The sequence below is a fragment of the Etheostoma cragini genome, chromosome 12, assembly GCF_013103735.1.
Source record: "Etheostoma cragini isolate CJK2018 chromosome 12, CSU_Ecrag_1.0, whole genome shotgun sequence".
NCBI lineage: Eukaryota > Metazoa > Chordata > Actinopteri > Perciformes > Percidae > Etheostoma > Etheostoma cragini.
The window spans coordinates 24,666,047-24,692,187 of record NC_048418.1 but is presented as its reverse complement, the minus strand read 5'-3'; the positions used below and the strand labels follow the sequence as shown (position 1 = coordinate 24,692,187).

Below are 26,141 nucleotides of genomic sequence, written 5' to 3'. Positions count from 1 at the left end.
TGGTGGACAGACTATGCAACGCCACCACTAACAGGGACGTTGTAGAGCGTCCTCTGGTGGACAGACTATGCAACACCAACACTCATAACATGGTTGACCGTTGTTTTTTATTTTATTTTTCTAATATTCATGTATCAGAATCATTTATTTGTCATTATAAATGATCCTGATGAATGACATTTTTTTTATCGGCCATGATAAATTTCTGATTTTGTGTGTTCGGGAAAAAAGGTCTTAAATCCGTGTGACCGGTCTAAAAATCTAGTTTAGGTGAAATGTGCGGATATTGTCCATCATATAGATTACTACGTTTGTTAGGTTGTAGCCAGTCTTAGCTAGCTCTATCTCCACAACCACACACACATTCTGCAAAACATTTTCTTTTTGCATCTCTTAAAACCTATCACAATCCTCTTGGGCGTTCATTTTATGGCGTTATTTCTGACAAGACAGCTCAGACTTGAGGGGAGAAAGAGTGGGAATGACATGCAGTAAAGCACCGCAGGTCGGAGTTGAACCCGCAGCCGCTGCGTCAAGGACTAAGCCTCTCGACATGTGTGTTTGTCTTGCCTCAGGTTCTGTCCGGCAAGCCTTTAGGAGTGAAGCTGTTTGGCTATTCTTTGGCAGGAAACATGGACTTGGATAAGAACTCCTACCCTGACCTGGCTGTGGGATCCCTCTCTGACGCCGTCTTCATTTACAAGTGAGTTACCGGCACATTCCTCTTCACTGTACGTCTCAGATTGTGCTTATTTAGTTGCTCACGTGAGTTCTGTCCTCCCTAGAGCCCGTCCAGTTGTTAACATCAAGAAGGAAATCAAGTTCTCCCCGGAGGTAATCGACCTCACCCAAAAGAACTGTGGAACCAAATTCTGGTAAGTTTGTTTTTTTGTCACTGGACCTTTATTAAATTTATGAGAAAAACAACAACAACCTGTTAAACACTTTGCCAGTCCTGTGTCTGACCGTGAATAAACTGCATTGTGTTCCCAGTTTGGACGTTGACGTATGCTTCACCCTCACTGCCAACCCCACGAGTTATGCTCCCAGACTGAGTAAGCTGAGCCATCTTTGCCGTCTCTTTGTTATTTAGTGTTTTGTGTATGTAATAGATGTGTAAAGTTAAAAACAACAACTTTTGAAACATTTGAAATTCCTCGATTAGTGACATCACTAGGGATTTCATTGAGAATGCCAACTGGGCTGGCATTGGCACGGCCCGCCCAAGTCAAGTCAAGTTTATTTCATCTATAAAAATGGAAATTACAGTGCTCATACCTGCTGTAATACCCATGACAACTAGAGCATAAATACGATAGAATAAATACAATACAGTACAATACTATACATAAATACAATAAAATAAAAATGCACATTTAAAGTGCTTGTTGTGCTGTGTGATAGTCTGAGGTATACAAGAGAGAGCCTACCGCTTAGTTCGTGTCCCAGGGGGTCTTAGCCTACCACCAGTGGCTAGTTTGAATTTAGTGATCTACCACAACAGAGTGGGCCAGCTGACCAATCAGAGCAGACTTGGCTGCGAGAAGGCGGGCTAAGGGCTCAGACAAAGTGTTTCAGACAGAGGCCCTGTAACAATGGGCAGTATGAGCAACTTAATGTTTTTTGAACATCAAACCATGTATACCTATTCCAGTAGACCCCAATAGTACAAATATGATGCTGAAAAAGAAGTACAATAGGGGCTCTTTAAAGCAACATGTCGTCTCTATAGAGTTTCGTTCTTTCTCCTCCTCTCTCTCACTTCCCTGTGTCCGTCCCATCTAGTGGTGTCATACTCCATCGAGGCAGACGCTGTCCAGAGGAAGAATGGTCTCATCCCCAGGGTGACCATCTCCCAGCCCACGGAGGGTTCCTACAAGTCCAGCGGAACAGTCCCCCTGGACAGTAAAGGACAGAAAAAGTGCATTAAGCGTCAGCTTGTCATACAGGTAGTGACTCTCTCCGGTCATTCGAATATTTGTCCTAAAACTTGAATATCTATGTCCGTGCATTATGTACATAATCTCGGGAACAGATTCAGCTCAGTCATATGTCTTTTCCACCAAGGACAGTTCTGGTGCTGGTTCGGAGTCAGGGCCAAATATCGAACCGGTTCTTTGCTTTTCCACACAAATAAACCTGGCTCTGGGCAAAGAACACGGGTTCCAACTCAGCACCAACCAGTGCTGGTCTAGAGATAAGAACCGGTTACGTCAGGTGCCGGGGGGGGGGGTTATCATGACATTCGAAAACAAAAACTTCTGGCCGCCATTTTTAAAACCCCGGTTAGCTGTTAACCATAGAGAGCTGTTAATGTTAGCTTTGGACATGGGTGGGAAACCAGAACCACCGTGGTCTGGGGAGGAAACCAACGGTCGGCTGGCTCTCAGGCTGGGGAACATCCAGCTGGTTCTTAGAGAACTGGCGAGTAGAACCAGCACCAAACTGGCAAAAGCACCAGAACCAGCAACAGCACCTGGTTAGCCTTGGTGGAAAAGACATATCAGACTGGAAGCTGCGGCCCAGGACCACGTATGAGTCCCACAGCCTCTGGAGTCCCCTTTATTACTGTTATAATATTCTACATACATTTTCACATTCAAATGTTTCTTTTTACTATTTGAATGTAGAATAGTTGTTGACAGCCCTCATTATGGATCGTGAATATATTGTGTCGTTCCGTAGGAAAATATTCGTGACAAGCTGCGGGGGATCCCCGTCGACGTGTCCGTGAACATCTTGAACAGCAACCGTAAACGCAGACAGAGCTCAGCTCCTCCACTGGCCCCGGTCCTGGACGCCAAGGAGCCCCCCATAACTCGATCGGAGGTTCGTATGCACAAAAGATATTCTTTTTAATGTATATTTATATTTTTTAGTTTTTTTAATTCAAACCTCAGTGAGACTCTTTCTGTCCTCATACTTTTTTTTCTTAATTTTACCAAAGGGATGCCATCTATACAAGAAATGAGAAACATACAAAACAATAACAATTATGGCAACCATGGCGAAAAATAATTACATAAATAAGTTTGTAAATAAATAAAAGTATGATTTAAAAAACTGCGGTATATTACAAAATCATATTAAATCAAATCAATAGAACGTGTGAGAGATAAGTTAAAATAAAGTAAGTAAATGTACATAATAATAATATTAATATAATAATAATAATAATAATAAGTAATGTGCACTGCCCCTTTTTGTTATTTGAGAATGCACTCTGTGTCACCCCCCCCCCCCCCCCCCCCCCCCCCCCCCCCGATCAGTAGAGTTTAAGGTTTTAATTTAAGAGTGGGCATCCTGGGCATCCTGGGCAGGATATTGATATTATATTGATATTGCAATATGAGACTAGTCTTAGATATTGGATGTAGTAATATTGTAATATGGTAAGGGTTCTTTATCTGGTTTTACAGGCTGCATAACTCACCAGACTGTTCTAGCTGTTATATTATTTACCTTTACTCCACTAAGTCAATAAATCCTTTCTGGTGATTATTAATCAAAAATCTCATTTTGTAAAAACATTTTGTTAAAGCACCAATAGTCAACCATAAAATATTGTCGAAATATTGACATTCTTTGGTCAAGAGTATCATGATATTTCACAGCCCTAATTCTGGGAATGTTGCCCGTGCATCAGGTGAAAGATAATATCTAAATAACAAAAACAACATTCTGTAGCAATAAACCAAAGAATTCTCTTCATTAAAAAGTCTGGTCTAATGTGGAAGATATGACGTGCGAGACTAAGTGCTGGAGACAGTGATGCCAACCATTGGCATAAATTCTGGGATTGTCTAATAATAAAACAATATTGATTAGAGATACATAAAGATATCGAAAATATTTTTAACACAAAAGTATCCTTCAAATTTACAAATTTTACCTAGGTAACACAGACTTGTTGTCCTGAATGTTGTCAAGATAGTAGTTACTAAGGGCTGATTTACTCTACTGTAATTTATGTACCATTTATTGACAAAATATTGTCCTTTTGTTTCTATATGTATTAGAGATATGTCTTATAGTAATGCAACCCTTGTTTTTGTGTTCTAATGTGTTGTTATTACACTTACAAACACGTTGGGAATGGAGAACTTTGGTCTAGATTGTAGACTGGAACTGTGATGTACATTTGACTATTGTATTGTTCCCAATGTTTCAAAAATAAAGAATTTAAAGAAAAAGAAAAAGAAAGATATGACGTGCAGTAGGTTTGATGTTCCCCTGTAATCTTTTTTGCGTGACTGTGGTTGTAGGTGAATTTCCTGAAGGAAGGATGCGGCAGCGACAATGTTTGTCAAAGCAAATTGCGGGTGACATATCGCTACGGCCACAGGAACACGGACGAGGACACGCTCACTCCGTTAGAAGTGTAAGGTGACACACACGCGCGCACACACACACACACACACACGTGTAGTACTTCTGTGGCATACGGGCTCATAACTTGTGTGTGACTAAAGGAAGAACGGCCTGCCGGTGATCTCGCTCAGCGACCAGAAGGAGATCGTCCTGGAGGTCAAGGTGTCCAATCTTAACGGAGATGATGCGCACGAAGCCTCAGTGAAGGCCACCTTCCCCCACTCCCTCACCTACTCTACTTACCGCAGTCTAACTGGTGTAAGTCTATCTCCCTTTCTCACACAATCACACACATACATACACACACAGACATGGATACAGAGGTAGATTTGTCCCCCTTTAGAAATATGAAAGACAACCCACTCCCCGAAAAAGGAAGAAATAACCAATCAGGAGGCTCAAAACATTTATGGAAAAAACAGAACTGTGTCTATTTTTGCTACATTTTTGGTGTTAAAGAATACAACAGGTGAAAATAAAAATGGGATTATTTTGTCTATTATGCAGATTTAAACTCTGCAGTCTCTGGCTTTAACAAGATCTCATTCTCTAACAGATTTATTGTTTTGATGTATACATGATTCCTAAAAAACAAAAATAATATTACGGAACACATGCAATGTTTTGAATATTAAGGGGAATAATAAAGCCCTGTACATACAGTAAATAAAAACATTCGCACGATAAATAGTTGCATAAAATACACCAGAATGCAGGAAGTAGTGGTTGACTTTTTTACTTTACAAGTTAAGGGTTTTGCATACAAAACACATAAAATATGATGTTTTATTTTAAATGAAACTACCCATTAATATAACGGCCCACAAGTCAAGCTGAAATGATTAGATGATTAAACACTTAATTTATTGTTTCCAGTACTTCCGTTTTCCATACTTTTAGTAGTACATTATCCTACATATGCTAAAATACTTTTACCCAAGTAACATTTTCATTCCCACACATTTTTTACTTGTAACCAAGTATTTTTACATTGTGGCATTACTTTTACTTCAGTAAAGGATCTGAATACTTCTTCCACCACCGCACATACATTGGAACATAAACGCACGTTTCGGTTTGTGGTTCTAATTAGAACTGGTCCATGATTTCAGGAGAGGCCGGTAACATGTGCAGCAAACAAAGACGGCTCTCAGGCGGACTGTGAGCTCGGGAACCCCTTCAAACGGGACGCTGAGGTGAGAGGAAATCCCCTTTTGGACCTAGTGCTGCCTCCTTTGCACAAATGGTGATGTTCATTCTGATATAATGTGTTTGTGCATGCAGGTGACCTTCTACATCATACTGGGCACGTCGCGCATCTCTCCCAACTCCACTGAACTGGAGATTGATCTGCAGCTGAACACGTGAGTAATCTAAGCTTGCAATTGGATTAAGTAATACATTATATGGATAGAGAATACTTCAAATACAGCAGAGGTAATACACTTTAAACTCATATTATCATTTAGTTTTGATACTATAAATCACATCTTAGATATCTACACCTATTTCACGCAAGGAGCCAAAATCCAATTTCCTGAAACAAACATGTTGTGTACAGAGTTATTAATCCATGGAATAATCTCCCAAGTAACATACATTTTATCAAAGGAATGGCAACTTTTAAGAGAAAACTTAAATCTCACCTTCACTTACATTTTTCCTCTTAAGGTTTCATATCTCATTTTCTTTTGTTGTAATAAAAATTCTTCTGTTTGTTTGTGAGCTACCTAGATGTAAACCCATGTGTCATGTTGTGTAATATAGTGTAATGTATCTTTTGGGGGGGGAATCATTTTTTGTGGGTTTTACAGTATACCTGTTAGAGTGGGTTCTGTTTCTTTTCCTCTCCTGTGTGTGTCATGAAATGTTCTAATATTGTCTGATTTATTGTTGTTTTGGACCCCATGAAGACGAGCTGGTCATAGGGAACCTTATAATAAACAAAACGCACTCATCTTAATTATGAATTATTAATAATTGAAACATTTGTAGTCCCATTAGAGGACTTTCTGACACCTGTGTGTGACCTGTGATCCGACAGGACGAGCTCCCAGGAGGATTTGGCCTCTGTTAAAGCAAGAGCAACGGTGGCTATCGTGTTGCAGCTGTCTCTATCAGGGTAAGAATCTCACACACACACACACACACACACACACACACACACACACACACACACACACACACACAGCTGATGGAGTCTTAGCACCCAGTGATAACGTGTTAAAGAGTTTTGTTGCCTGTGGTAGGAATGATTTCCTGTAATGGTATGTGTGACATTAAAGCTGTCTGAGCCTCCTAGAGAAGCTGCTCCTCTGTTGGACCAGTGTGGGGTGGGGGGGTCGGGGTTATCCATGGTCGGGGTTACCCAGCTTCAGACGTGTCCTGTTTGCAGCCAATCACGGAGCCAGCCACCCTGATCAGTTTGTTCAGTCTGCTTGTGTCGCTGATGCTTATATCCCAAAACACAGAACTATGCACAGATTCATGCTAATAACTGCGCTTCTCTGTTTTTCCAGACAAGCCCAGCCGTCTCAGGTCTACTTCACAGGTGTGGTCAAAGGTGACACGGCCATGAAGACTGAGAGCGACATCGGCAGTGCCGTCACACACCAGTTTAGAGTGAGTACAGAACAACTACCAGAAGTCATTTACTTGAATCTCCTCTATCTCACTGACATGCTTATTACTCCAGCATTCTACATATTCTTTAGATAAGTTAGACTAGTGCTATGTCCCAGTTCAGGATCCTTCAAATGGGGCCTCCTTTTACAGAATTCACAGGAGCCAACTGTTGTAGCCTTCGCAGCCCCAGGATTCCCAGCATTCATTTCGGCAACAACCAAGATTTCTTTCACAATTTTCGTCTCCAATTTCATCATTAAATTCACATTCCGTCACCTTCCGCTTTCTTTGTGTTGGAATTTTAAACGACAGTGGATTTCTGAGGACTATGGTTACCTGGTCCTCAGAACTCGGCAGGGTAAATCCAGACAGCTAGCTAGACTATCTGTCCAATCTGAGGACTATGGTTACCTGGTCCTAAGATCTCTGCAGGGTAAATCCAGACAGCTAGCTAGACTATCTGTCCAATCTGAGGACTATGGTTACCTGGTCCTAAGATCTCTGAAGGGTAAATCCAGACAGCTAGCTAGACTATCTGTCCAATCAGAGTTTTCTGTTGCACGACTAAAACAACCTTTGAACGTACATACATTCCACTAAATGTTCCTTCCAGAGGCTATTTTGCAACAGTACTGTGGACTAGCCAGACCCTCCTCCGCAGACCTGGGGAAGAGGGTCTGGCAATGCAAAACTAACTAGACTGTGATCTTGGTTGGGCCTTTGTGGGCTTTGAAGGATGCGGCCGGGGTAGACTTGGAAGGCTGTGGCCTCCGATGGGTGCAGCCCCTGGATTGGGAAATATCTTAAATTATATAATCTGAAGGTAGGACACTGATCATGTCTGGATTTCCAGATAATCAATCTGGGAAAGAGTTTGAAAGACTTTGGCACCGCCACGCTCGACATCGAATGGCCAAAGGAGACAGCGGATGGGAAGTGGCTGCTCTACCTGATGAAGATCAGCTCCACCGGGCTGGTCCAGGAGGCGTGTTCTCCTCAAGGCGTGATCAACCCTCTTAACAAGGTCAGTGAACACCAGAGTGCTGGACTTGAAACTGAGTCACAGTTTTGATGCAACTTGACTTTTTATATATATTTTTGTTATTATAATACAGTTTGAATTCATTGTCATACTCTTTGAACCATATATATATATATTTCATTTCATTTGATGGGCTACAAATACCTTGTCTTTTCTCTTTATAAAGACTGGATATTACAGGTAAGAGTGCTTTGTCTTTGGTGTAAAAAAGAAGAAAAGTGACCTAATTTGGGATTTGACTCGTTTTAACTTGACTTGACCAAAAAACTACTCAAGACATTCTTGAAAGTTGGACCAAATGACTTGAGACTTCCTTGAGGACTTGGTCACAGTACCGGAACACAACCCATTAGGAATGTGGCGGTCACTCAGCCTGCACAGATACTTTTTCACTTGGTGTTTATTTTTTAATTTGTTTAAATTCTGGTAATATTTGAATGTACCCATTTTAATCTTCTCTGCTTTAAGGAAATAAGCAACACCAGGAGGAGAAGAGCAGCAGAAAAGACCCAGGGACTTGACCAGGGGACTTTGTCACGTTTACTGGACCAGAAGAAATCTGAAACTCTGGTAACACAACACAACCAAGTTCTATTCTTTTGTTTTATATGACTAACTTGTGTGAACATATGCAACCAGCAGTAAGAGGATCTCGTTGTTAACTCTGCTGCTCCCTTCTCTGTTGCCAGTCCTGTGACAGCGGGGCCAGATGTGTGACTATAAAGTGCCCCCTGCGGGGCCTGGACAGTAATGCAGTCATCACTCTCAGCTCTCGCCTCTTTAACAGCACCTTCATAGAGGTAACAAGGAAAATTCTTTGTTTTTACTCTAGACTTCCAGTCAATTCAAATATATACAATTTAAATTATTCAAACATTGGTCAATATGATTTGCAATGTTAACCAGAAACAGTAATTGGGGTTCGGGACTTACATCTAAACACACACACACACACACACACACACACGCACACACACGCAAGGAACTGAGTAACATGAATTGAGTTATTAACTTATTATGAATTACCTTTTACGTAAAGAATTACATTTATATGTAATGATCACATCATGTTTTCACCAGACATCCAAACGTAGCCATCACTTCATAATCATCATTAACACGTTGACTTCAATTCATATATTGTATTTACACAGTACACTATGAACATTTTGTAAACGAGGATACGTTATTGTAGCAAATTAATTTGTATTTTTTTGTTTTCTGCAATTAAACTTGATCTTCTCACGTTTATTTCATCCAGGACTATTCCAAGCACCATCACGTGGAGGTGATAGTGAAGGCGTCTCTGCGTGTCAACAGCAAAGCAACAAACATAGTGCTGGAAAACGCTGACACACAGGTAATTAAACACTGAAAATAATAAATACAATGTAGACCCAAATGATGGACGCCTGGGGAGCTCACCTGGTAGAGCAGACAACCATATATAGAGGTTTACTCCTTGATGCAGTGGCCGCAGGTTCAATTCCAACCTGGGTCCCTTGGCTGCGTGTCACTCCTCCTCTCTCTCCCATTTCATGTCTTCAGCTGTCCTCTATGAATAAAGGCCTAGAAATCCTCTTAAAAAAAGGGGGAGTGATAATTTATTGCATAAAATGTCATAAAACAGGCCTTACACGCGCATGTCAGTGTATTGCATGAACACACACGTCTGTGTGTGCAATGGGGAATTGTGGAATCTATATCAGCATGTTATTATATTTTGCAATATGGCGATGTGCAATAACACTAGCACTCTTATTCCTAGCATTTTACACCTAATTCAGTTGGTCCCCCAAATCTTGATTTGTTGTGAGCAACATTCATTATTTGGCTATTTATTGTACTCTATTACACTTATTGTTTTATTAATTTATTGTGTTGGAACTTTTTTTTTACATTTACCTTCAATAGGGACTGAAGAAGTTAATTACCCATTAGCTATAATCTTGTATATTTACATAAATGTTTATTCATATGCACTGTCATCTCAAATCTCAATCTCAAAAACCTGAGTTTGTGATATAGAGAAACTAAGAAGACGTTAAGTGATCCAGAGATGTCATTACTGATGTTCTGCCACTGGGTTGTGTTCCCCCAGGTGAGACTGACCGTGTTCCCAGAGAGGCGTGAGGCCCAGTACGGAGGCGTGCCATGGTGGATCATCGTGCTGTCCATCCTGTTTGGGCTGCTGCTGTTGGCCCTGTTGGCTTTCCTTCTGTGGAAGGTAGGACCGAGGAAACACCATACCACACATTTTAATGTATCCTCAAACCTAGAGCGTCATTTACAGAACTGTAGGTATCCATAACAACATATTTTCTAACCCTTTTCCTCTCCTCAGTGTGGAGTCTTCGGGAAAAAGAATAAAGGGGACCTGTCAGAAAAAGAGAAACTGGCAAATTCATAGAAAAAAAAAGAGGGTAAAATTACCCGGCCTGCCATGAATGAGTGAAACTTTCTCCCTTTCTCGATCCTTTTTGCTACAAAAGTGCTGCTTCCTGGTATCAGGCAGGCAGTGGGTAATCCTCTCACTGTGACATGGATGCTGTTAAGAAAGCTGACTGATTGTTTGTGCCTAATAGATTTTCACACATGATGATGTGTGATGGTTACGGTCTACCTGCATGGCCAGGTGAGGTGGTGGCTGATAAGCAATGGATCTGCATCTCTTTGATTTTCTCTCTTCTTCTATTTCCACTTTTTCTTTTGCACATGCAGCTACTTGGTGGGAAGGTTTATTTGTCTTCATTTTAGGGGCAAACATGTTTCCTATCTACACCTAATGGATTCACTGCATCTTGGCTCTTGTCTGTTAATCATTGTGACGACATTAAATGCCTCATCTTCCTCCTTTGCTCTCTGAATGCCTTTAAAGTTCCCCTTTTTCCACATAAAATACTGATTTAGTTTCCTCCTTCTCTGCAGTGTGGCTTTTTTAAGCGTGCCAAATATGAAGAAAGGGTTCCCAGTTACAACGCCGTTTGGATAAAACGGGAGGAGAGAGCAAATAACCCCGGGAATGGGAAATGGCAAAACCTGGAAAAGAAGCCCTGGATGACCACCTGGCACGACAAAGAACATTATTCTTAACAGACTTCCTGTTGCTTACTGATGAACTCCCAATTTCTGATTTCTCCCGCTTTTTCTTTGCACAGCATGGACTGTAAATATCAAGAAACAAAGAAAGTCATTTAAAATACAAAATCTGTATGAATCACTGGAAGGAGAGTTGCAGTGTGGGAGTTGGTCCTGCACAAATGTCCAGATTTAAAAAAAAAATACATCTATGTTCAGTGTTGACTGGGGGGGCGGGGGGGGCATGAGTTTTTTTTTTGTACAGACTTTGAAAGGGTTCAGAATCATTTGTATTTATTCTTCGTGAGGAGAACTTTGTTACGTGCCCTACAGGCCAAAGAGTCATGCAATGCATACACAGGCAACCTTTGTATTTTCCCCAATTTAACGTAATTGTTTTTAATCATTACTACTATGCATCTGCCTTAGCTCAGGTGCTTCAATTTGCACATTGTGGATGAAAACAACATAACTACTGCTACACCTCTGCAGAATTCACATTTTTATTCTCTGGCTGTAAAAAAGGAATGCAAGAGCGAACAAATAGTTCCTAGAATACATTTTTTTAAGTGATGTCATATCCATATGCCCTGTGTGTGAGTATTTGTGGCCAAATAAATGTTTTGGAGAAGAGCAAGTTTAAAGCATTATTTATTAATACATTTAAAAAAGCACTGACGGCAAACAGAGTGCTTAAATCAGCACATAGTTAATTAAAATCAATCTAAAGGATCATTTAAGACTCGTGATTTAAAAACAGATAAAATCTTCACTGAAACAGGAGCTTGTCACACTCAACATGTACATAAATACAGAAAGGACCATTTGCTGTGAGGGGGAACTTCGGTGCTTGACTCTGCTCCAAAGACCTAGCAATTATAACCGGGTTTCTTCTGTAAACTAAAGCTAGGCTTTAAGATGGGAACATGAGGATGGGTGCAGTAGATCTATCCGTTTCTATTAACTACATAGACGTTGTTTCAAGTGTATTTTTGTGCGTGTTAAGGCTGCAAACACGCCCTCATGCTGGTGGTGGATCTGAGACATTGCCTCTCTTCTTTCATATGAGAGACTCAGTTCTTATGGTTTTGCCACTGAGTCTGGCATCTTTTACAGACTGCATCATCATCATCATCACCCTCACTTTCTCTTGGTCTTCACCCTCCAAAACGGTGTTCTTCGCTTTCTCCTTTTCCTCTTTGGGCCTCTTCTCTCCTCTCCGTTCTTTTTCCTCTCTTTTCTTCATCTCCTTCAGCTTCCTCTTGAGGGCTGAGCGGTCACTTTGACTGCACACCCCCAGCGCCTGACAGAGAAAAGAGAGAGGGGGGGGTAAATGGAAATACATGAGTCTGCACCGGTGAAATGATTCTCCAACAAAACTGGATTTCTATTAAATAATCAGGAGATTACCAGTAGAGCTTTGCCAAAACATCAACATGGCCTACGGTCTATGATCTCAGACTAACTGGGACCACCATATAGTCCATGTTGACTGATGAAGACACATTGCAGCACAGACATGCCCAAGATATTTAGAGACAGTGTGGACATTACACTTTGTCCACAAGAGAGCACTGACAAGCATGTGTAACTGAAACGTCCTGCTCGGTACACACTGCATCTGTAGAAAAAAGACTCAGCCATTGTATCCAAGTCAGATTTTTATTCCTCCAAATATTATACTGGCATCTGTCTCAAAACGCGTCTGTCGGTATTGACCAAGGGTTATGTCCCAACTTACTGAATTGAATCGATAGATAAGCAGCATTCAGAGTTTTAGTTCATAGTTTAAATAAAACCAAACAGGAATTTGTCAAAACATCTGGTTTCATGGGAAGAAAATACATAACACTAATATAATCTAAATAAGAACATGGCCTGGGATGGCGGGAGAAATAAAGTTAACAGCGAATGTGAAAAATAAAAAAATAAAAAGCATCCAACTGTAACTGGCAGATGGAGTAGTTTTTTTTAAAAGTGTTATTTAAAAACGAATATAAAAACTTGATCACAAAAAAGGTTATTCAAAGACATCTTAATTTAAACTTTCAAGCACAGTTACTATATTATAAGGAGGCTGTGAATATTTGAACTAGAATAACAGAATACAATTTTCCAGAATGGTTAATATGGTTGCAAAATTTAATCTAAATAAAAAATGACTCAAACCATTCTGGATTAAGTTTTCTGGTCCGGCAGAGATGTCCCATCTTATAAAGCATATCCCAAAGACTGTTTGGTGCAGGTCCTTGCCAAAAAATAAAAACTAATCATTTAACCCCCCTCCCCTATATTGGGAATCATATCGCACTCAGTCAAAATAGTTGCTATGAGGATATCTTCCTCATATTGTTAATGTGATCAGTGGATCTCCTTTGATGGATCCTGTCTCTCACCTTGAGTGTCTCGCTGTCCATGTTGAGCAGCTGTGGCCCGTCTACACCTCTGGCAGCGAACGCCGACGCGTACTCGTCCATGTTCATGGCGGCCAACCACAGACACACCTGGTGGTTGTTCCACTCCGAGACGGGTCCACTCCGCCAATGGTGGTTGTTGTTGCTGGGAACTGGGTCATCGTCCAACGTCTGACAGGACACCAGAGACAATACGCAGCGTGAGTGAGGAGAAGTGAAGGAAGGAAGGAAGGCAAATGAGAACCTAATTAATAGAAGATAGTAGTAGGCAGGTTTGGGAGGAAGGAAAAAAAAAAAAAAAGAAATAAAAAGGATGCAGGAAGGGAAGGACAGAACAGACTCACCTCAGTGGAGGAAAAGGTGAAAGTGTGAGAGTGTCCGGAGAGAACAGAGACGTGACCCACCATGCTGGAGCTGTCCACTGGAGAGCCGATACTCTAGAACCAAGAGAACACCTCGGCTGCCTACACACTGTGCTTCACATCTGTTGCATACGTTTTATTTTGAAAGGATTTCTGGTTGTATGAGATATCTAGAGTCATATTTAAAATGACTAAAAATAGAGGAAGTTCACACAGAGGAGGAGGATATCATGCAGAGAAAGCCTAATTCATCTCTTTCCTTACCTGATCTCGTCTACCGGTGGTGGTCAGGTACGGTAAGCTGCTGCTGGACACGGAGCGGAGTCTCTCCCTGCCTTGCTCAGCGGCCACGTCTTTCTCTCGCCCTCGCTCTGCGAACCAGGGGAAGTGCAGGCAAGACGGCATGGAGGTGACTGAATCTGACGGAGAAACCCCAGCGGGCTCATCCACCAGGTCACCACACGACCCCCTGGCAGAAAATAGTTCTAATGCAGTTAAAACCTCGGAAATGTCATTTAATGAAAAGGTTATCCAGTGCTAGATAGAAACCCATTTTACTTAGTTTTGTATTGTTGTACAGTACATGTGATGTCACACCTGCTCATGGAACTTTTGCTGAGTTTCTCGCTTCTCCTTTTGCTGAGAGACTTGCGAAGGCCACTGACAAAGAAACAAGACTAATCATTAAAGAAACCATCAGGAACAAGTAAACCACCAGCAAAAACACTCATGCAAGTGGTAAGTAAGAGATATGCTATGGCTAAAAAAAAAGAAAAAAAAAAAAAAAAAAAAAATCTACGGCTTTTCAAACCAGAATATACAAGACAATATGATCCAAATCTTAGACAAAAGAGACCGAGACCCTACACCGGCTAAAAGGGAATCTATGAAACCCAGGAAATTAGATTAATGTATGATTTTACGATCCCAGCTCTAAGACAACAGAAAGAGACCCTGCACCTGAAGTCGGGAAATTTCTTTTTGGACTTTCTGGATGTGGAGGATTTGCGTGATGAGGGAGTGACGGTGTCCGTGATGTAGATGGGAGGCGGAGTGAAGACGGAGCTGCTGGGAGGTTGAGGACTGAGGGCTGAGAAAGACGAGGCGCTGGACAGGTCGCTTCTGCTGCTCCTTTGTGTCACTGGGGCCGCAGACAGGGACTCGCTCTCCTGTTGTGTCTCAACTTCATCTTCCTAAAGAAATAAAAACAGAGCACGTGTGTGTGTTTCAACGGCAGATTTAGTTATGAGGCGTTGGAGTTTTCCAGCCGTGTCTCCAACAGTACCTGCTTTCTGAAGCTCTCCCGGAGTTTGTCTCGGGAGGGGGGGTGGCGTTTGGACTTCTGGGCCAGCTGAGCTCTGGCTTTGTGAGCGCTGGAGTCGAGACGTACCGAGTCAGGAACTGGAAGATGCCAGTCTGGACGTGAGACAAACAATTAATTATGCTTAGTCAAAAAGCTGATTGGATTTTCTCACATTATATTCTATTGTTTAACCCTTGCATGGTAGTCGGGTCAAATTGAGTCTTTCAAATTTTTTGAAAAATGGTACAAGTTATATTTTGTCTACCTGAAAATCAATGGCCTTACCTTATTTTCTGCAACAGACATTCAGAATAAGTTATTGTTATAAGTTATTCTGGATATGACCACTTATGTTTTTTTACCGTAGTGGATTTTTAACATGGATTATAAACTTGTGAAAAAAAAAAAAACCTCCCAAAATGAAGACAACACAACGGTTAAAAGTATATAAAAAGCTTTGAATTCTTCTTGTTCTGAAGAACTAAAAAACACCTCGCCTTTTGACATATTCTGTGTTGCAAATCCTCTATGGGCACCATAACACAAGCACTCAGTGCTGCTGCTTTTCCAACATACTATAGACTGTACCATCAGCTGTTACTACATTAAAAAAAATATTGTGTTTTATATGTATTTTAGTCTACTTATTTGTATGTCTTTTCCTGTTGTACTGCAGGTGGCTGGAGGAAAACAGTTCCCTTATGTATGCATCCAGTACACAATGAACTATGACAAATAATCTGAATCCATACAAAAAAAATGCACACAATTTCAAATATTTATGGTTTTGATCAGTTCACTTGCCAGCAGATAAACAAAGTCAAACAGACACGGCCACATACACTACAGTAAGAGCACTTTAGCTGCTTACCTGTGACTGAAGTGTCCACAGAGTGGTTCTGTCTCTCAGTTGCAGGCTCTTTCACCTCAAGCTGTGCCATCTGTGGTGAGCAGAGGGAAATAAGGACTACAGAGTAAATGGCAGGCTCAGTAAAGGAAATCCATACAGGACTGAAAAGTGTCCTCTCACCTGGATTTGTAGTCTTTCAACCGTCTCTTTGTGCAGCTTCTCTCTCTCCACCATTTGTCCTCTCAGCTCTGCTTCTCTGTTCTCCCTTTCCTCCTCACTGGAAAAAAAAACATTTGAAAAGCACAATTTTACTAGCTTACCAAATGCACTCCTAGTCATTTAGGAATAACAGTTACTTTGGTTCTGGAAGTGATTTTCTCCATTTAGTGTCACCACTGATGTTTCAGAAAATACTTAGAGTTTTGAGCCTAAAACAAAGCCACCCAGCTATGAGATGAATTGTGGTCTTAAAACATTTGGTTTGCCGCAAAAGAACATTTAGAAAAAAAAAAAAAAAAAAAAAGTAGAAGACAGTGTACGTTAATGCTCAGGCTTCAGTGGTAACAGCTTGCAGGTTTGGTAAACACTTCCATGGTCAGAGATGTCGCTGTTGTGCTTAGGATTGTGGGTAGTGTAGTACTTCTTAACGTTGCACTGTAAAAACAGTGGCGACTTCATACAGACTTCTACATGGCCATGAACCATTGTTTCACAATATTGTAGCTCGTGGTTATTTTACCTTGGATGGTTTATTATGACTTCTAAACAAAATCCTTATGAGATGGGATTTTCACTTCTGGAACCACACTGTTGAGCTCCATTACTCCACATTGTCAGAGAATCAACAAGATGAGATAAATACCTGCTCTGGTATTCTCTGACCAGTCTCTTAGCTTTGTTGTATTTGATCTCCAAGCTTTCTGATTGGCTCTGGGCATCAGCCAGTCGCTGGCTCACAACCCTGCACAGTGTCTGGGCCTCTTGCCAGTACCTGATGAATAAAAGGGAGGGGGCTTTAACACCTAAACCATGATTATCGTCACAGTGTTTTGTAATATGATCATCCATTTGCTCCAACCCACTCTTATAGCTTGATCTGGTTATACTTGCAATTAGTCATCTACCACTTTTTACCATGGCAAAATACATTTTTAATGATATATGCTGTAGAGAAATGGAGCATAGAATGCATCTGTAGCGTTGTACTTCTCTAGTTTGTCAGCTTTGTCCTCTCCATCTTCCACCCTTTGCTCCAGCTCCATCCTCTGGCTCTCCCAACAGGCCTGCTGCTTCTCCCATGCCTTTAACTTGGCAGACACAGTGAAAAGAATAGATTGGGTTTTTATGAGTGTCTGTGACAAAGGGCATATTCACAATGGAGAAAAAAAAAAAAATGTATGTCACATGTGCCAAAAACTCTTCTCAGAGTTGGAGAAACTAGACACTTCTTCAATCCTCTTAGTTTTGACACAACAAACGAAGCACCCACTGATCTAGCACAATGGGGTAGAAGAGAGCCAGACTTTCCACAGAAAGGCTTTTGCCAACCCAATTATGTCACAGCGGTGATTACTTCAAGGCAAAGGCAGAAAAAGCAGGGCTGACGGGGAGAAGTGTTGGAACGCGGCCCGTGTCCTAGTAACTCCACACCGAGCCATCTCGTGCTCAGTTAAATGGGTCAGACTGTTCCAAACATGGATGCAAAGGTAGTGTATTAAAGTGAGCGCAGTTATTGGTTTGCGAGGGAGAAGAGATCTCAATCTCAGCGGCTGAGCGACCTACCTTTTCTCTAGCGTGGAGAAGTTGGGTTGTTCGGTTCCGTAGTTTTGACTGAAGCTATAAACACAGAAAGGGTAGAAAACCCATTTGAGTATATTACAATGTCTATGAAAGGGAGACACACGTTTACTAGTTTCACACACACCTTTAAGTGGTTTGAGAGTTTTCTTTCTAATGCAATGTCCTAGTTTAATTTAGAGCTACCTGATATCCAACAGTAGGTTTGGTGTATACTGTTTATAGAGGTCAATCAATAAATCTATGTTGAATGTCAAGTACCTGCTGGTATTTGAGGCTAATCTGGTAGTTGTCCAGACCAAAAAGAACAGAAATGCCTTCCTCTTCATCCTCCTCTTCCTCTGCAACTGACCTCTCTGGCATGCTGCAGTCATTACCCTCGTCCCCGCTTGCTATTCCCCTCTTCATTGATAAAAAACACACAAAAAAGTACAGTACAAACAAACATGGAATTGTTAACACGATCACAATTGCTTCTCTTCTTTTAGAAAACACACCTTGGAGGTTTTGTCCATCTCCAGGCTTTCGTTGATCAGGCGCGCCACCTCGCTCTCCACGCCCGCCTTCTCTCGGCCAATCAAAAACCTGCAGCCGATCACAGAGATCAGTCAAAGCTGGCCGCAATCACCCCATCCAGGGGAAGCACAGGTGTTGCTCATTACATTAACGAGGTCCAAGGAAGTAAGGACACAACACCAAGGGCACGTTCAATCTAGAAACGTGTGCACCGTTTGTTACGGTTTCAAAAACATGTTTATCAAACCACATACTTTCTCTTTTTACTTTTAGTATGTACTGCAGCTGCCCTCGGAAAGTACATACTGTTGCATGCAGTATCCATACAATTTACATATACTACTTTTTGATTGAGGTTCAGAATAGCCAGAAAAGCATGCTTGCTTGCACACAGCAAAATGCAACCAGCTGCAGTAGGACATCCTGGTATTATTAGCTCCCCATTTGACATTCTACGTATTGGGACATGCTAAATCTCTTTCTGGTTTACTCAATAGTACGGTAGTATGGGCATTGTGACCCAGGGGGTGTGGATCAGGGTTGAAAGGCATGTTTTCTCTTGTGGTGGGTGTGTCACAGGTGTTACCCAATCAGCAGAAGCGTGTATTAAATTGGCCGTGCATTAAATTAACGTTTTGCTGAAAACTGAAGCACTTAATGGAATTCAGCCATCATTTACTTTATTTATATCTGTGCTTTTCTTACTGTGACAATAAGACCTGTTGTGTTGCAGTGGGTTATCATTACAAGCACAACACTTTTAATACTCTCTTATTTCAGAGGACAAAGCTCATGAAGAGGAAATGTTAATGTGGTCCAGTTCTGCCATTGAACTCTCAGGTGTTCAATGGCAAACCGTGCCACTAATGGAGACTTATTTGATATCTTTTTTAATATCTGAAAGGCTGGCAGACAATCTGAACACTGATATGATGGGGAAATGGTTGGCACCACGATCAAGTTTATATTACATAAAGCTCATTACTTCACATTCCTCTCTCCCATCCTAATCAGCTGTATGGTCATCAGATGATTGTGCGCGTTTTACTCTTTCACTTAACCCTTGTCTTCCCGTCAAAATTGAAAATCAACACTTTTGTTGAGGCTTTTTATCATTTAAAAAAAAACTTTTTTAACACTTGACGCTTTGTTCAATGGTTGCCACTTTGGCATTTTCAACACTACGTTACACTAACTCATTAACTTAACTTATTAACTTAACTAATAAATCTCGTATATAGGAAATTATACCTAACGTTTGAGTTAGAAAAGCAGATATTAGGAATTATTGAGACTAAAATTAAAGGAATGGATGTTAATGGATAATCACAGACTGGAATATGTCAACTTTTACTCAATACTATTTCAAAACCACTTCAATTTCATTTTGAATGCTATAAAATTGAATAAGACGCCCCAAAATGAATGAAAGTAGAGATTTGTACTTGGCAAAGAGCGTTGGGTGGAATCAATCATGTTATTTTGGGGAATTAAAAAGAACATTGAAATAGGAAAATGGGTCAATTTGACCTGAGGACACCATGAGGGTTAAACCAACCAATCTCTATGAGCTTTTGCGTTGTTACATTCAAACTTTAAATCTGCTCTACTCTTTGCTGCGACCCGCCGCCACCCAAATGCCCTCCAGTTCTCATCATTCCCAGCACCCAGGGATCCTCCATCATTGGAATTCCGCTCCACATCCCATCCATCCAGATCTTAAGGCTTCCTTTATCCCCTCCACCAGTGTCTAGACTCCATCAGCCTCTATGTTTAATCCTCATCTTGTCAATTTTGTCACAAAAACAAGTCTTTAAAAAACAACATCTAGGGGGAGAAAAATTATATTTATCTCGCTACCACTGTTTCATCTTTAAATAACTCCAGTGATGTAACAAATATTTAGAAGTCTGACTGTGTCACTGATCAGATGGACAGTTGTTGGTTTTAAACTCATGACTCAAACACTGGGCCAAACATACATTTAATTCCATGACTCCGAATCACACCAATGGAAAACGACCTCACGGACCACCTCTCTCCCAAAGTAGCAGCGACGTATACGAGTAGTGGGAAGATACTGGAACATGAACCTTACCTGACTCGGCCTGACGTGTTCTTGAGCACTGTGGCTGCAAACAGCTGGGACACTCCAACCAAACTCACCCCATCAACCTCCACTATCTGGTCATTCACCTGAATCCTAGAGACAGACACACAGACAGAGACAGGCAGAGACAAGCAGAGACAGACACACAGACAGAGACAGACAGAGAAAGACACAGACAGACAGAGACAAACACAGACAGACACAGATAGACAGAGACACAGACACAGATAGACACAGACACACAGAGACACACACACACACACACACACACTTTATCAGAGCCACACTCCAATCCCCAGTAAACAGGAGAGACTGATGTTAAAATGGACCTTAGATCCTTGTGTGTTGCTCCTCCTTCAGTGACTGTCTTGACAAAGATTCCCAGTTTTTCCAGTCCCTGGTCTGCTCCTACACCCATTCCTATTATACTGATGCCCAGGCCCTCTTCTCCTAGAAGGAAACCAGAAACATATCCTCAAATTAACAACTATTATTGAAATAAGAGTGGAAGGGGAGAAAATATGGTGAAAAGTCTGTGTTTTTTAACCTATTATATGTCAGCCTTGTATTACCCATATGCCTACATATGACCCGTCACATGATTTATTTTCTTGCTTGGGCCCGATACATAAGCTGTTAGACATGGTAAAGCTGCGCTACACACCCTTCTCTATCTCCACTGGAAAGACGTCCATCCTGTCCACTCTCTTCTCCAGCTCAAACTCAGCCGAGGCGGACACCGGGTCAATGTCCTCATTGTGTCTGTCGTACTCTGCATTAGAGTAAGTGCTGTACACCTGAAAGACAAGCATTCAATACAGGGTTTAAGTCACTGCGACGGCCTCAATTATGATGTCCAATTCAGCCATACTGACAATTAGAGATGCAATGATGAATTGATTACATGTCAACTATTATTCAGTTTGAGTCATTTTTATGGAAAAAATTCCAGCTTGTTACATGTGAATATTTTCTAGTTTCTTCCCTCCTCTATGACAGTAAACGGAATATATTTGAGAGGTGTGACAGAACAAGACAGTAGAGGACATCATCTTGGGCTTTGGGAAACACTGATCGACATCTTTCAACATTTACTGACATTTTATAGGCCGAACTAATCGAGAAAACAACAGACGATGACAATAAGCTTTAGTTGCAGCCCTGCTGAAGATAGTTTTATGCTGATAGCTTGTACATGTGTTCAACACACAGTAGACTGTGAAGACAACCATCTGTTGCTATTGACACAACACAACACTGTTTATGTTGGCAAGTCTGTCAGAGTGTGAGAGTGTCAGAGAGGAGCAGGAAGTGCAGAGACACACACAAACACACACACACAAACACACACACAAATAGTTGTTTGAACTGAGACAGATTTATGCCACACACACCCACAGAAATGTATTCTGTGTCTTTATATGTTGAGACAACTCTGAGCCGAGTGTTGGCTTAACAAAGCATGTGGGATCTTGCCTTTTCTTCCCCCTCTAATGGATTAGAAACCTGGCTTTGGGCTAACACTTTACTTATATGGATTCCAACACCAGCTGGTAGTAACAGATCTACCATAAAGAGCTTCTGTAGAAAGCATGAATTTAGTGACCCTGCAGCTGTTAATTAAGTGAATAATGAACGCACAAAGCCTGCATGTGTACCATTTGTCTTTCAAGGCTTCTCTTACCTTGATTGGTGCTGATGTGAACCGGACTTTTCTCTTTGCAACTTCATCTGCTTCCTCCTCCTCCTCCTGGTCGGCCAGTTCAGGCACACCGGGAATTTCCTCATATTGCAATGAAAGCAGATTTCCATGTAAAGAGTGTTCCCATTCCTGACTCGGATGCTCTGGGTGAGAGTGGGATTCCTGCTCATGCACAAACGCATCGTTCTCAATCCCAGAGATAAGTGCAGACCCTGCCTGGTCCTCGTTGCCCCCTCTGATTTCATCCTTTCCATCACTGCCTCCTCTGCTCTTCATCTCCTCTTGCAGCTCGGATGCTGAACCTCTTTTCCCCTCAGTTCTTTCCTTCTCTTGCCTCTTTTTGCATTCTTCTTCTTCTCCACCTATCCTCTTTCCCACACTGAATTGCTCAACTTCCCTGTCATCATTCTCCTCATGCATCATGTTGCTCTCTGTCCTTCCAGCACTTTCTTCCACAATCTTTTTCTTACTGTTGTCCCTCTTTTTTGTTGACTCTTCAGCCCGTGCAATGAACTGGGTGTTCTGCCCCTCCCTTTCACCCTCCCACTCTTCATCCACCAGCTGATACTTGTCTCTTTCACCTTCCCGGCCTTCCATAGTCTCTCTTTGACATGACATGCTGGCTGATGCGGACTCCTTCTGGTGGTCTTCTGAGGGAACATCTGGCCCACCTCTTCTTGCTGTCATTTCCACTCTGTTTTCCCCCATACAAGGTCCAGGTGTTTCCATGCTGGGCTCTTCAAAAACATCATCCACTAGCTCCTGCACACATTCTCCTACAACCCTCTTTATGTACTTTCCCACCTCATCCTTATGCCAGTTTTTATCCTCTTTCCGCTCCTTTTCTTCCTCGTTCTCATCACTTTCTGATGACCCGTTCTTTACGTCAACTAGTTCCGCCCTCACTGGCTCCTCAGGAGTCAAGAAGAGGTTAGGAGTTTCACTTGCCGTCCTCTCTTCCACTGTTTGTGATTCTGTAGTTTGACCCTGTCTGTCAGGATAGGAGGGAGATTTGCAGGATGATTCAGCGGGGCCATCAGATACGACAGGTGTTGGGTGCCTTGTCAGTGAGGCCTGTGGAGGAGGCTTCGGCAAGGAAACATTTATGATGGGTAGGTTCATGGATTTGTCTTTATCAAAGCAACCCCCCTCTTTTTCCCCCTGGGTGGCTCCTACTATCCCCTCTTCCCCTTCTTCTTTCCCATCCACCTTGCTTCCCCTAGATTTCAAAACCTGCTCTCCACCACCACCAACCTCCATAACCTTGGTCTCAAACAACATCCTGGTGATAGAGAACTTCTGAGCCAGAGCAGCTCTGTCAATGTCCTCTGATCTGCTTGATTTATCCTGCAGGGAAGATTCTGTAAGAGAAATGTTGCCCGTGGGGCTCAGAACAGACGAGGACATGACGACTGAACGTCTGGATGCAGGGAAAGGTGACATTTGGAGGGGTGTGGAGCCAGAACTTTGCACCGGACCTCCATCTGGTTTCAGCTGCTGGTTGTCCATTTGCAGGAAGATGTTGTCTCGGATCTTGGTCCCCCTGGTGCTGTGGACCCTTCCTCTGCTGCCTGTGATGCCACTGGTGCTGCTGTCGGACATCATTGGATCTGACAGGCTGGATGGCAGCCTGGTTGGGTGCACAGCAGAGTGCAGGTCAGCAGCAGGTGTGGTCGCTGGTTGTAGACCGGTCGGAGTGTCAAATGAACATTTGATGGCGTGGAAGTCAGACTTGTAGGTTATCCTGTGAGGCGAGGCGCTTCGGCCTTTAATATCCGTCCGCATCATCTGGGAATGGAGGTTCATAGAAGGGAAAAAAAACTGGAGGAGCTTTTCACAGCTAATGGAGGCACCCGGGCAAGCAGCTAGATAGTGTTTAAAGACGTGCTGGAACAGGGGAATGGTAGCAATAAGGCAAGAAATATGCAGGATATTAGTGGGGTTTAAGAGGTAATACTGCATCTAATTGGTGATAGCAGGGGATGGTGAAGGCAGGCCCTAGAAACTCCATTGGTATCAGGTGGTCTTAAGATATTGATTCACCATCACCACTGCAAGTCTCCTGGAAGAGTGGTTTGAGAAAAAAGTAAAGTACAACACATTCACTAAGCTCAACTGACACAACTCAGAGGGTCATTCATGCCAATTACTGCCCAGTCAAACTACCAAGTGCTTTACTTAGACTTTCAGCTATCAATGCTAAAATAAAATAAAATCAACTTTGAGGCTGCTCAGTACTCACACTCACTGCGTAATTGGAAGATAAACGACTGGGAGAACCGTCCAAATCACAAACGTTGACAGATTGGGCGTTTCTGTTACACAACTAGGCTACTTACATTTAACCTGTTTGGAGTAGCAGTAGTCATCTGGACAACCGCTGCGTTCGCGTACACTCGGGAAATTAACTACTACTAGGCCCACTTAGTAAAATGCGATTTTAACAAAGGCTGTGATCAAGCCATTTTCTCTTTAAGTGTTGGCATTATGCGTGAAATCAAATCTGAAGCAAGTATGTGTACGTTTTATTGTCTTTCCACTGAACTTTGTTAATTAATCAGCTGAGGTTAGAGGTTTCCGACAGTCGTTAAATGCAGCAATTCTCACCGACCTGGCTAGAGTGCGCGCGCAGTTTAAAGTTCGTGACCGTAGTTCTTCAGACACCATGGGTCTCCCTGAGTGTCAATAAACCGCGAACTAAACGAAATTATCTAATATTAACTGAGTAATAATAATAATACCGGTAGATATGGAGCACATTTGTCCACTGTTACCGACAGCTTCGTCTTACCGGAGTGTTCGTGTGCAGCCCGCCGGCGCCGACGGCTCCCTCCCCGCGATAAATACAGACAGATGGCGACTCATGTCTCTAAATACTGTAAATGGATTATCCTCCGGTAATCCTGTGTAAACTACTCCGGTAACTGCGAAACACTGACGGGCAGCGGGTACCAGCACTGGGGCAAGTTAGCCTACATTTGCAGGGCGAATTGTTACATCTGTGAACTATCATTTATTCACTTCAGCCTGTTAAAATATGGCCATGTGTTGAATGCACATCTATAACATGTCTAAGTGGGAAGGCTAATATAATGACAGTGATGCTTTCTATTATAATAGATCACTATTTTCTCCATAATAGCCAGTGGTATCCATTTTGGCATCATACTTCTCAATACTCATCCTATATTTCAGTTATATTTATATTCTGTGCTGTGTGACTGATTTTGCTGCTGTAACACCATACTTTGCCTTTTTCTATCTATCTATCTATCTCTCTATCTATCTATCTATCTATCTATCTATCTATCCACTGTATGTGATCTACTGTAGTTGTAGCTTACACTACTGTAGTAATATGCAGGTTACTGCTACGTGCACTTACCTTTACCTGTCTTCCAGCATCTTTGCCAGCGTTGCCATCTGCTGTGAAAGCCGATATCACTCTGGCAGAGGTTCTCCTGGGCTCAGAGGTAAGCTTTGTGTGAATATTCACCTGTGTGCATTCAGTTAGATCTTGCACTGTCTACCTTTATGTATGTATGTATGTATGTGTGTGTGTGTGTGAGGCAGAGTGGACCAGTGATGCAGCACCTGCTGATGTATGTGTCTGTGCCTACCTACGTGTGTGTCTGTGTGTGTGTGTGTGTGTGTGTGTGTGTGTGTGTGTGTGTGTGTGTGTGAGATGCCAGTGGGTGAGTCGGTGCAGTACCTATGTCTGTCTCTAAGCTGGCTTGTGTGGCAAATGGACTGGACTCAACTGGACTGGACTGATCCGTGCAGAGCCGAAAGAATGGTTGTTCTGCTCAGCGTGACCTGGATCTGACTGGTGACCATTGTCCCAGGTGGCACTGGGACCTAGTTGATATAAATACTAGCCAATCACAAAAGCCTTCCTCTGAATGAGGCTAGCGAAAGGAGGGAGGGGAGGGAGGGAAAGTGAATTGAAGTAGAGATAGAAAATGAGGGAG

The 26,141-nt window shown here is 42.1% G+C and overlaps 2 protein-coding genes across 11 annotated transcripts in view; one reads left to right on the top strand and one right to left on the bottom strand.

Moving 5' to 3' along the window:
- LOC117953715 (integrin alpha-6-like) overlaps positions 1-11,238 on the top strand; it is a 21,369-nt gene extending 10,131 nt beyond the window's left edge. Inside the window, exons 9-26 of one of the 2 annotated variants that reach the window (XM_034886971.1) lie at positions 576-703; positions 786-875; positions 994-1,055; positions 1,786-1,949; positions 2,686-2,829; positions 4,266-4,381; positions 4,473-4,629; positions 5,484-5,567; positions 5,656-5,735; positions 6,416-6,493; positions 6,891-6,993; positions 7,850-8,020; positions 8,507-8,608; positions 8,728-8,838; positions 9,300-9,398; positions 10,140-10,265; positions 10,383-10,461; positions 10,967-11,238. In XM_034886971.1, coding sequence (XP_034742862.1) covers positions 576-703; positions 786-875; positions 994-1,055; positions 1,786-1,949; positions 2,686-2,829; positions 4,266-4,381; positions 4,473-4,629; positions 5,484-5,567; positions 5,656-5,735; positions 6,416-6,493; positions 6,891-6,993; positions 7,850-8,020; positions 8,507-8,608; positions 8,728-8,838; positions 9,300-9,398; positions 10,140-10,265; positions 10,383-10,448 — 1,881 coding nt within the window. In that variant the 3' untranslated portion in view covers positions 10,449-10,461; positions 10,967-11,238. The remainder of the gene's footprint in view (positions 1-575; positions 704-785; positions 876-993; positions 1,056-1,785; positions 1,950-2,685; positions 2,830-4,265; positions 4,382-4,472; positions 4,630-5,483; positions 5,568-5,655; positions 5,736-6,415; positions 6,494-6,890; positions 6,994-7,849; positions 8,021-8,506; positions 8,609-8,727; positions 8,839-9,299; positions 9,399-10,139; positions 10,266-10,382; positions 10,462-10,966) is intronic. The other variant, XM_034886970.1, reaches the window with a different exon arrangement.
- A 667-nt stretch (positions 11,239-11,905) lies between these two features.
- On the bottom strand, positions 11,906-25,897 carry LOC117953712 (neurabin-1-like). 9 transcript variants are annotated; one of them, XM_034886965.1, is made up of 20 exons: positions 25,883-25,897; positions 25,562-25,666; positions 22,153-24,232; positions 21,133-21,265; positions 20,798-20,918; positions 20,457-20,561; positions 18,340-18,427; positions 18,104-18,244; positions 17,828-17,881; positions 17,252-17,352; positions 16,908-17,036; positions 16,226-16,322; positions 16,067-16,136; positions 15,178-15,308; positions 14,853-15,085; positions 14,490-14,552; positions 14,157-14,364; positions 13,875-13,967; positions 13,513-13,701; positions 11,908-12,419 (listed from the first exon to the last, which is right to left on the bottom strand). In XM_034886965.1, the coding sequence occupies exons 3-20, from the start codon at positions 24,130-24,132 to the stop codon at positions 12,177-12,179; spliced, it is 4,179 nt and encodes a 1,392-aa protein (XP_034742856.1). In that variant the 5' UTR covers positions 24,133-24,232; positions 25,562-25,666; positions 25,883-25,897; the 3' UTR covers positions 11,908-12,176. The 9 variants fall into 9 exon arrangements, with proteins under 9 accessions (XP_034742859.1, XP_034742860.1, XP_034742858.1 ...); XM_034886966.1 differs by lacking the exon at positions 25,883-25,897 and having other exon boundaries at positions 22,153-22,841; positions 22,881-24,232; positions 25,556-25,690; XM_034886969.1 differs by lacking the exons at positions 13,875-13,967; positions 25,883-25,897 and having other exon boundaries at positions 11,907-12,419; positions 22,153-22,841; positions 22,881-24,232; positions 25,556-25,691.
- Positions 25,898-26,141: the final 244 nt, after the last annotated feature.

Bases quoted from the DNA above. Each gene is read 5' to 3' on its own strand.
- LOC117953712 (XM_034886965.1), bottom strand. From the start codon at position 24,132: ATGCAGTATTACCTCTTAAACCCCACTAATATCCTGCATATTTCTTGC. The intron at 21,266-22,152 runs GTAAGAGAAGCC...CTTGTCTTTCAG, and splicing joins TCACATCAGCACCAATCAAG to GTGTACAGCACTTACTCTAA. The intron at 18,245-18,339 runs GTGTGTTTTCTA...TTATCAATGAAG, and splicing joins AGATGGACAAAACCTCCAAG to AGGGGAATAGCAAGCGGGGA.